General features: G+C 31.4%; 1 protein-coding gene across 1 annotated transcript; it reads right to left on the reverse strand.

The window, feature by feature from the left end:
• Nucleotides 1-2,106: 2,106 nt before the first annotated feature.
• LOC129218775 (piggyBac transposable element-derived protein 4-like) lies at nt 2,107-10,722 on the reverse strand. Its single transcript, XM_054853099.1, has 2 exons — nt 9,408-10,722; nt 2,107-2,165 (listed from the first exon to the last, which is right to left on the reverse strand). Exons 1-2 carry the CDS (start codon nt 10,720-10,722, stop codon nt 2,107-2,109), a joined length of 1,374 nt encoding a protein of 457 aa, XP_054709074.1.
• Between the last annotated feature and the right edge of the window lie 1,203 nt (nt 10,723-11,925).

Here is an 11,925-nt window from a genome sequence, read left to right on the forward strand (position 1 = left end):
AGAAGATAAATTTAAAAATAAAACATAATAAAAATAAAAAATAAATAAAATAAAAATAAATAAAAATAAAAGAATTTGATATACTTTTGTTGTCCATCCGTATGAAACTCTTAGATATCTCCCCGAATCGGAGCTAAAGAAGAACTACAAGCAAAAATCAAACAGCTTCGTTAGATATTGAAAAAAAAAAAAACCACACACACACACAAACACAAATTTAAAATTAAAGGAGGATATTGAGATGAAATATCCTTGTAATTCGATATGTATGAGCTCTTGATTTATCTCCCCGAATCAAAGTTAAGGAATAACTACAAGAAAATATCTACCAGCTTCGCTAGACCAAACATATGTTGAAGTTTTAAGTTTATTAGCAATTGTCACTATAAAATAACCATAAAAAATGGACATCTCTCATAATTAGGCTTGCCAGACGTACCTGTTTTCAGACAAAACTCCGGTATCCCGGTTGGTTTACTTTCGTTTGTTTTTGGTGACGAAAAAGTATAAATATAATTAACTGTGAAGGATCATTTATGATAACAAATATTTCATTTGTAACATTAACATATAAAATTAATATTGGATAAGCTTTTGTGAGGATTTTTACAACAAGATTAAAACCAAAAGAATTCTAGCCAATGAAAAGTTACATGTAAATATTGTTCACATTTTTATTCATCATTTGAAATGTTTCTTCTTACTTAAGCAATGTTCAAATATTAACACGCAAGAAATGAAATGTTGAAATTTATCTGTTTGTGTCAGGTATAACTAATTGTTTCTGGTTTTGGTTCATAATTAGTATCCAGTTATTCATAGCATTGAGAATAAACTGCCCTCTAAAAACCAGCCAGAGGGTATTTGGCTGGTTTCGTACCCTTTTCGTACCCTTTTGAATATCAGTAACAACGAGGGAGAGGGGTGCATTCCGTTATCCCGGTAGAACATTTCAAAAATGCTGCAAGTCTACTCATAATGATATTACAAGGATTACGCAACATGTTTTGCTATCATGATCTCTATATCTAATTTTTTTATCTGCACAATTTTGTCTTATTTCAAAAAATTATTTACTTCAGCGGATAAAATAAAAAGCCTGAACTTGAAAAAAAAAAATAAAAAAAAGTTTCCACTTAAATTGAATCAAATATGTTTTCATTTAATCTTGCATTTTCCATTTTTTCTCTTATACATGAAATTAAACATAACTACATTACATTCGTTAAATTTATCATTAAACTATCAAAATATAGCTACCTGTAATATATTAATAATTCTATTTGTTTTTATGCATTAAATATGACTGAACTTAATGGGAATTACGGAGTGAAAGGATTTATTACCTCTTAGAATATAAAGAACAGACTATCTCAAATGTGGAGATAAATGCATTAATTATTCTTATTCTAATGAAACCTACAGTAAATTTCATCAAAAACCGAAAAGGGAAAAGTACATTATATCATTAAGAATATTTGATTGGGAAATATAGAATTATATATCTTATTAACTAAAAATATTTTATGTAAATGTGTTTCAGTACGTATGAAAATGTTCACTGTATTGCGAAAATGATATTAGGTGAAACTCAATGCATCATGTTACTTTTTCTTTAGTGCAATCTTCGTAACTTATCATCAACTTAGTTAACGTCCGATAAACAATATCGTGCGCTGAATTGAATTTCGCTTTTGTTGAATTAATATTGTTTCGTATCAATGCTATCTATTGTTCTTGTTAAATGAAAATGTTATGCGTTACGTAGTTAAAGGAAAACGAAAATTAGAGGTTTATCTAGTTCATGCTGAATATATTTTCCTTTGAATGTAAATAATTGTTTCATATTCCTCTAACTAAAAACTTTCGTTATTTTTCAACTTTACTAGTAAATTACCGATTTATTCAAAAATATTTTCTAAAAAAAAATAAATCTTACACTTCTGCAAGAAATGATGGACGCCATTAATGATTTTAAATAGCTCTCGCACTTTTCTCAGCCCTTCAAAAGAAAAAATAAATAAATAAAGGAAAAAAAATAAATAAAAGAAAAAACGTTTTGACAAAATAACCTGATAGGATTACTAAAGAGATAACTTTTTCCACTCACGATATACTTCTGTATTCCAAAGCGAAAGAAGCATTTTTTGTACTGTCAGAACAGACTGGGGGCAGCAAAAAAAACTTATTAAACATTGTAACTACTCAACGCTAAAATAAATTTAAGATTATCTTACGGAACACATTTAGTGAAACAAATAATGATTGAGCGTTAAACTTATTGAATAGCTATTTTGGTTGAAACTATATACAGGGTGTTCCGTTTTAACCTGCAAGACCTTTATTTTCGCAAACGTTAGTCCTAGATGTATGCTTCCAGTAGCAAAAATGTTCAAAATCAGATGCAGAGTTAAAATATTGAAAGTTTGAGGCGAAAATAAAAATGAGTAAAAAAGTACGAAATTTAACTTTTTATACGAGCCCTAGGTCCCCTAATTAATACTTAGAGAAATAATCACCATTGAAAACTATAACCAACACAAAAAACTTGACATTTGTGCGATCAAAACTCAAGGAGATATTCCAGATTTAATTTTTAAGGGACCATACAGAAGATGAGAATGGGACTTATCGCTTTTTCAGAAGAATGACAGGTCGTCAAAGTAAGAAAAACAATGTATTTATATTTTTTATTGCTATTAAAAATTTATGCAAATGTTATGCCGTGATAGGCAAAAACTTACTACAAAACCTCGAATAATTAGAAAAATAACACTCTATGCACACATCTAATTTAAAACACTTGTTAACCACTATATTTTCCTTCAAAAAGTGTCATTGACGGCGAGTGAAAAGTGGTGTAAGTCACAAAACGCTGCGGTTCGTATCTCGGTGCATATTAGTCGTACTTATTTCAAACTTTTTGTGTTGGAATTATTTTTCAATGCAGATGATTTTCCTAAGCATAAGTTAGGGGACCTGGGGCTTGTATAAAAAGTTAAATTTTGTATTTTTTGACTCATTTTTATTTTAAATTCAAACTTTCAATATCTTAACCCTGCAGCTGATTTTGGACATTTTTGCAATTGTAAGTATACATCTAGGACTAACGGTTGCGAAAATAAAGATCTTGCAGGTTAAAACGGTATCTCTGTATATTAAGCTTTACTAACGCAAAGAACACCAGCTAAATAGAAGTACTGAAATAGCGCAAAAGCACTGCGAACAACCTTGTTTCAATGAACATAACATTCAAAATGAAAAACTAAGCAGCATTTTAATAATTGTATTCTGATATTTTAAAGCGCAAGCACAATTTTAATGCTCTGTGTTTGGGCCTGTGCATATTTCTTTTAACTTTTAAAAACGTCAAATTGATAAAATCCGAACATAATTTTGTTTTATGATTTAAAAATTTGTAAAAACTTTTTTTTTCTGCTAAGTCATCTCTCCTTATGAACAAAGTGCATAGACTGCTTTGGCTGCATGAAATGCTTACGTTGTACAAACAAAGATGTCGTAGTTTTGGAAATATTTGAAAACAAAAACATGCCAAAAGTCATACGTATATCATAAAACTATTTAAAATAATTTAAGCTTTAAGCTAATCTTGTTAATTTAAATTTTTGTTGCGTTATTCATTTTATGATAAGCATTAATTTAGTTAATATTACTTTTATTTACTATATGAGTAATGTGTTTTGTATTGCTATTACAAGTGGGGAATTTTTAAACTGATGGAGTGAAACGAATTGCCAGACTATCAAGGTACTAACTACATCTCACAGTTGCCCTACGTTAAAAGATAGAAGTCATTTTACACATGACTTTTTAATTAAAGAATACCATCTGAAGGTTTTATGGCTTGCTTTGACCCTAAACCTAGTTTATTTTACAAGGTGCACTCAATTTGTGTAAATCGTACAGAAAAAACGAAATGAGTGTGATAAGATCACAAGTAAAGAAATAATTACAGACACGTGTTTGGGATACATAACACCACTTTCTCTTTAAATAAAAAAAGAGCTTTAGCAGAGTTGTCAACCTTGAAGAAACAATTTGAAGAGCATCTGTTTTAATTTTGAGGAGAATTTTGAAATTTTGCGAAGCAACTCGGTATACATAAAAATCAATTAAAAAAAAATTCAAACTCTTATCTAAAGTTATTTTTGAGCTTTCATTTAAGCACTAGCATATGTACAAGGGTTTTATTTCCACATTTACATGCCAAATAAACTAGCAAAATATAACAAAAATAAATTTAATTTTATTAATATCTTTGGTAAGTCTAGTCAGAATCTGAGCCCGATTAAGACATCAAGGGGCCCAAGACCAAAGAATTTTTTTGAGCCGCCTGTATTCAAGCATTAATTACAGTTTTAGCAATTGGATAAAACAATTTTATGCACTGACTAAATTAGTTTTTGCCATTTGGGGGCCCCTCAATAGCGGGGGTCCTAGGCCACGGCTTAGTTTGTCTATCCAGTAATCCGGCACTGGACATAATAAAAACCAAATGGGAAATGCGGACCAAAATAACTTCTTTGTGGAGCTGCGGAGTTTCGCTACTTTTGCGAAGCAACTCCGCAAAATACGGAGCAGGGTGGTCATTCCAAACTATTCTCGTTTCGAGTTCGAGATTTCCCGTCACGTGATCGATGTTGTCGAAAAAATCTCGCAACGTTGAATTCTGAACAGCTCGCAGCTGTCTCTCGAAGAGGCGCCGATTTTTTCGATTAGTTTGATCGGCCAGGAGGTACACGTGGCTTCTTCCAACCAATGTCCTTTCAGCGCAGCTAGTTTTGTTTTGTTTAACTCTTTAAGACCGGACCGGGGGGAAACTGTACCACAGTTAAGTCCTAACTTTTTCGACTTAGCTATTTTCGAAATGGAACCGTCCATTCTGAAGACCCCTCGTCCGCTCTTCTTCAGTTCTTCTGTTTGCTAATTGCAATAGGCGTGGTTAGCTGTCACCTTAATCACTCACGCTTCGGGCGCGTGGAGCTCTTCACCATTGCCCTAATGCCTTTATCGTTTCTTCGATAGCTTTTGAACTTATGTCGAGATGCATAACAGTCATCTTGTTTTCTTTATTTTTAGAGTAGGTAAACAAAGAAAAAAAAATATTAATTATAAATAAGAAAATTCCTGTTCAAGCACAAGCTTAAGATTTATCATGCAATAATTTAACTTATAAAACTAATGATAATTGATGTTCTTTTCAAATTGGAAACACGTTTCCGATTTAAATCAATTTGCACAAACTGAATAATTACTGAAATAATTATGTTTTTGAAAATATTTTCAAAATTTTGGAAGGAACTGCATCCCCGTCTCCTCTTTCCCACTTATGAGTATACCACAGACAAGTAATAAAAGCTACCCCAGTCTGGCAAAAACGAAACAAAAAACGGAAAAAAAGGATAAATAAAAGAGAATAATAGAAAGATTGTTTTTCAAATTTAATAATGAAAAAAAAAATATTTTTCTCAAAAAACGCAAAAAACAGGGGTCAAGAGAGGGGTTAGTGGGGAAGCATCAAAATCTTATTTCCCTCTCCCCCTTCTTTTTTCTTGTTTAAAATAGAACTAATCTATGCAATTGGATTTTAAGATTTCTGATTAAATGACAGATAAAAATGGAATTTGGCGTAAAAATTTGGGGCGAATAGCCAATTATAATTTCCATTCTAATAAAATAACATGAGAAAAGTTTTTTTTTTTTTTTTGGAGGGTTTTTTTTGTTATTCACGCAAAATAAATCAATCCGTGAAATCAATCCGAGTAAAAATCATTTTTCAGTCGATTGTTAATTTTAAATTCTGAAAAGTGAGAGGGCAAGTCCGCTTTGCTTTTGAAAGTAAGGTGAAATTGCCCCTCCCCCCTACACACGAGTTGCCTATGGCTCGGCGTATAACTAGCTAATCGAATACGATACAACTCTGAAATCACTTGATTATTATTGACAACAATTTTTATATTGGGGGAGGGAGGTGACATGTTTTTTCTCTTAAAAAATCAATTAATTCTAAATTAGTGCTTAAAGTGTAAATGCAACAGATGTAGGAGAACACTTCTAGATTTTCTTTATTAGTAATACAAATGCTATATGACATGGTTTTAAAAAATAATCTCAGCAATTTATTTTGACTGTTTTCCTGAATAAGGCCTTTTATACAGAAGTAAAAATATGTACTTTAATTTGTTAGAAGATTTGAACAATTTATATTTTCAAGGAAACACAGGTTGTGGGATGCGCTAAAGCAAGACATAATGTCTTTATAAAATAATTAAATGAATTTAGGAAAGAATTAAAACCGATTTTGGTGTTTGTTACACTACAATCTTTAAAAGAAGGATTGTGATTGATTTAAAAGAAATGACATAAAACATAAACGTAAAAGGAGAAATTAACTCTGTGAAGTGTTAAAGGATTAATAAAGATTTATAAATGAATAACTATAAGAGTAAAGAAAAAGTTGTAATTTAATTGGAGCTAATTTTACAAATATAAGCACATAAACCAAATACACAAGTTCAGAACATAAGCAAAATAATGCTTTTTCAAGAGCATGCCAAAACTGAAGGAGAATAAACTAATTAAATTAAGTTACAGACTATCTTTACTTAAAGGGAATTCAAGGTAACCGTAAATGAAAAATTATCGTCACTGATGCAGGTACTATTTTTATTTTTCTTGAAATTTCTACCAATCAGTTTAATTCAATTGGGCAAAAAATATGAACATAATACACCTATACAAAATCATCTATAGTAATTGTGCCGTACAAAAATTCTGCTGTCATAAAAGTAAGCATAGTAACACTAAAACATGTATCGTGTATTTCAAACCAAATTAGCTTAATAAAGCATAAACTTAAATTCAAATTTAATAATATTTGTAACAAGTAAACAAAAATGCAAACGTTATAAAAGCATAAAAAAGAAACTAAATGGTGCTTTATTTTCAGCAGAAAAAAAATAAGCAAACTTGCACAATAAGGCTCAAGTACAATAGATAACTAAAATGCAATACATAAATTGTAGATATAGCGCTTTACCTACCAACAGCAGTACGCATGTAACTAAATATTGATGATTTTGAAATTACATATTTTAACTAATAGATTTCCCCTCACACACAAAAAAAAAAAAAAAAAAAAAAAAAAAAAAAAAAAAAAAAACCTTAAAAATATCGCATATTGTTGAAACATCAAAGAAATATCAAATATTTCAGATTGCTGTCAAAATAATTTTCAATACGTTTCTACGTTAACTAAGAGCATTTGAAAAAAATAAGATGTATATAAATATTCATTCCAAAAATTACAAATTGAGAAAAGAAGATAACAAAACAGATTATCATGGTGAGTGTACAAGAGTAAAACAAAAATTCAAATTTTGACCCAGAGTAAAGTGAAAGAACTTGTTTTGTGTAAAAACCGAAATAAACATGAGCATATGAAGCATGCAAGTCTAGTTAGAAACTTGATTTTTACTACCTTTTTTCCGAAACAGAAATTAAGTCTAAAAAAAGTTTAATCTGTTGTTAATTAAAGCAGCTTTTAGAAGGAAGAATACACAAATGCAGCAAGTTCAACGGAAGAACACATTAAAATATAATAAAAACTTTCATAAGAGGTATATTAAATAAAATTAATTCACGAAAATGATCCTATACATATGAGATTTAGCTAGAATGTGAACGTATTGATTTTCGAAAAGGAGAAAAATGCCATGTTAAATTATTAGTGTTGCTTGTATCAAGTTAATAAAATAAACTGTTTCGTACTCATAACAACAAGTAGAGTAAACTTGTATATAGGAACATGCTTTTTACTAATCTTCTGCCAAAGCATTAAAACAAGTGACAACTAAAGTGGGGCAAAATATGTAACTATTTGAAGTAAATTTTGGAGTTACGAAAACATAAACGCATGATTTTCAACAGTATAGGATACGTAGATTATACAATCAAAGAATTCTTTAACAATATACACATTTAAATACCATTAATCCGCGAAAATTACTGACAATAATACATATGATAGAATTAGCTACATTGTGAAAGTATAGAGCTTCCCAAAATGAGAAAAACAATATGGTATTTATGTTATAAGTATGAAAATAACGGTATACTTGAAATAAATCAGTGTTATCAATGCACAACAATAAAAACTATTTCGTACTCATAACAACAAATGGCGTAAACGTGTAGATAGGAACATGCTTTTTACTAATATTCTGCCTAAGTATTAAAACAAATGACTGAAGTGGGGCAAAATATGTAATTATTTGAAGTAAATTTTGGAGCTGCGAATACATAAACGCATGATATTCAACAGTATAGGATACGTAGATTATAAAATCAAAGATTTCTTTAACAATATACACATTTAAATAAAATTAATCTGCGAAAATTATTGACAATAATACATACGATAGGATTAGCTACAATGAAAATATAGAGCTTCCGAAAATCAGAAAAACATTATGTTATTTATGTTATAAATATGAAAATAACAGTATACTTGAAAAAAATCATTGTTATCAATGCACAATAATGAAAATTAAACTAGGAAAATTTGTACACACGTAAGTAGTGTAGTAAATTGCATTAAAAGCCTCTACAATTTCCTGTTTTGTGTCAAAAACAAAATGAAATTAAATGGATGCAACATAAACTTATAATTAGAAACTTTTTTTACTAATTTTCAACCAAAACGTAAATAACGACTAAAGAGAAGCAAAATATTCAACTAATTGCAATATCTGCGAAAATTGCAGACTTGAAAGCGTCCCCTACAGATTATTAAAAATAGCTTGCATACAGGCAGTAATATTACACTTCGTCAGTAACGGCAAATATTCTCTAATTTTAAAATTTCAAAAAAATTTCTTAAATTTACTGAAGATCCATTTTTAAAACTTCGTGGTAAGGCCCGAAACACTCAACACATAGACAAAGTTGACATGCCTCACAAATCCAAGTACTCTCTACTTGTCTATTTGAAAATGTTTTGACATTTAAGTTTCTGCAGCGTACACACGTTTTTTTACGTCCATTAATTTTGACTCGTAGATGTTTCGCGTGAATACTAGTGTTCAATTTCCTTATTTTTCGACTTTTAGTTGCAAAGGAATCAATCAGTTGCATGCGAAAGTCATATAATGTGACGGGTCTTTTTTCTAAAGGAAAGTTGGAAATCGTGTATAAAACGAATGAATTGTTCACTGCAGTGTTGAAAAGAAACCAGAACAGATACACCCACCACTTCCGTGATTTACGCGCCACATCGTAGTATTTTCTGTACTGGTCTGCCAGGTCTACACCACCCATACTTCTATTGTAATTCGAAAAAACTAATGGACAGGGAATATTATTTTTCACACTGCCGATCCGTCTACTTGCTGTGATTTCTATATGCTCACTGTGATTGCTAATTATAGAAATTTCCTTTTTATCTTTCCACACAGTACACGTCAAATTCGGGAATTCTATGCACTGGAAAACCTTCGATTCACCAGTCTTTTGGAGTTTAATTTTCTTTAAATTAGGTGGAAGATGTTTCCGGGTTCCCGTAACTGTTCCAGTAGCGTATATTCCTTTTTCACATAAGTCCAGCATCAAAGGAATACCAGTAAAGTACCTGTCAAAATACACACAATGTCCGACATCCAGGACTTTTGTTAAGTGGCTGACGACATCATGACCTAAGCCATTAGTTGAACGGGGCATTTGATCTTTTTTCCCGCAATATATTTCGAAATTACACGTGTAGCCCAAAAAAGGAGTGCACAGCATCCACACTTTAATGCCACGTTTAACAGGCTTGTTTGGCATGTATTGCACAATGCCTAACCGTCCTTTGTACTTAACCATTGCCTCATCAATGGATAAGTCTTTGTATGGATGGAAATGGCTTTGAAAATTTTTTCGAAGTTCCTTCATGAAAGGATCTATTTTTTGCATCATGTAGAAATTATCATCGTTTTGGGACACTTCTTCTGCTCTATCTGACAAATGAAAATATTTGTATATTTGAAAGAAACGATCTCTAGTCATAATTTCTTTAATTCTCTCATTTCCTAAAGCACTATTCTCCGACCAGTAGTTTCTGAGCCTTGGTAGTTTGTTGATGCCCATGATTAATATTATTGCGAAAAAGTTATACAGTTCTTGGATGTGTTGCAGAGGAGACCATTTACGTTTCTTTTGACTTTCGGAGCTGGAAGTACTTTTTACGTAATCAGCATACTTATTAGTGTTCTGCAAAATATTTTCGCACATTTCTTCAGTAAAAAGAAGCTTGAAATAGGATTCAGCGCTTGATCCGACAGGAAGATCATGTATTGGACCCCCTTTACACTCTTCCGGTTTCATTCTGATCAAAGTGTTGTCAATTTCATCAGTCCACTTCAAGTTTGAATATGAAAATCCAGTTTCATTGATTTCCTGTGCGTCGTTAATTATATTTTCCTTTGGAGAAACATTTTCTTGGTCCTCCAAACTTTCATGGAATTCATCAGGATCCTCATTAAAACCAATTTCTCCTTCTGAATCTGGGAGTTGAGCAATGAATTCTGAATCAATGAAAGAGTTGTTTGCATTTTGCTCTTTCGGCCAACCGTCATCTTCACTGGATAGCTCACTTTCTGAGCCAGATGCAAATAAAATCGCGTCAATTTCTTGCTGCGTCAGCTGTCTGCGACGTTTAGGCATACTGAATGTTTAATTATGAATGAAATATAAAAAAATATTCAACTATCAAAAGCAACTCGTGAATGAAAAATTACTGAGAGAGAAATAGAACAAGTCGCGTGAAGGAAAAAGGTAGAATGAATAATAAAAGCAACGATCTAAGTTTCCTCATTTCCCGTTCTTCCCGAAAAGCGGACATCTTCACAAGTTATGCGCTATCAATCCTTGTTATAGCATTGCCAGAGGGGACAAGTCCATCACTGTCACTTGTCCGGTGGTCTCACAGACTTAAGAGGATCCAGACGGGACACTGTAGCATAATCCTATGCTATTTTTCTCGGAGAAGACTGGTTACGAACATTATGACAAAAAAGCCAACATTTAGGAGAAGATTGGCGTGAAAATTTTGGCGAAAGTCGCGTTTAGGTGTCGTAGAGGCAATACGTCGCCAATACGGAAGCGCTGCTCTTTTCGCTACGCTGTGTCGTCCGCGTCTTTGGAGGTGGTGAAAGTAATTAAGCCTCAAGCCGTTTTTCGGAGGTAGGGTCGCCAGCGGGGTGTCGTCAAGCACAAGACAGTAGCTGTTTGTAAAATAAGATTCCGAAAATATCTACTGTCTCATCTGTTCGCGAATGTGAAAAAAGCTATAAACTAAAAGTCTTAGATGCTTAAGAATATTAATTATTGAAATAAAACAGCGAATTCGGTTGCTATAATTTGCTATTAGTGCGTTATTTTTATTACAATATGCTGCTTAAAGTTGGAAAAGCTGCAACTAATTAAACACATTTCAAGTTTGACTTACAATGAGATTTTATCACAGATTGACATTATCATAAACTTATTACTTTTTTTAATCTGAACAACAGGGGTGCCCGCCGGGAGTTTGGGGGGGGGGGGATTATGGCGCGAATTCCGCCATGAAAAAATTTTTTCGGGGGGAGGGGGAGATTCCTACATTTATTTCTTCAAATAGATAAATTTAAAAAATTCCTGATTTTTTTTATTTGAAATATTTACTTTTATTTTATTCTGTTTACATTTTATTTCATTTATTTAATCAGTTTGTGTGTGTATGTGGTCTGTCATTGGAACAGAACTTTTCTAGTAAAATAATAATAATAATAACTATTCAAAATAAATAAATAAATAAAAAACATTAATAAATAAATAAATAAATAAAAAACATTAATAAATAAATAAATAAACTAAAAGAAAAACGCT

Source organism: Uloborus diversus, chromosome 3 (assembly GCF_026930045.1).
Source record: "Uloborus diversus isolate 005 chromosome 3, Udiv.v.3.1, whole genome shotgun sequence".
Taxonomy (NCBI): Eukaryota; Metazoa; Arthropoda; class Arachnida; order Araneae; family Uloboridae; genus Uloborus; species Uloborus diversus.

Coding starts and splice junctions, on each gene's coding strand:
- LOC129218775 (XM_054853099.1), bottom strand. CDS start 10,722: ATGCCTAAACGTCGCAGACAGCTGACGCAGCAAGAAATTGACGCGATT. Junction 2,166..9,407: donor GCATATAGAAATCACAGCAA/GTAGACGGATCG, acceptor TGCTGCCCCCAG/TCTGTTCTGACAGTACAAAA.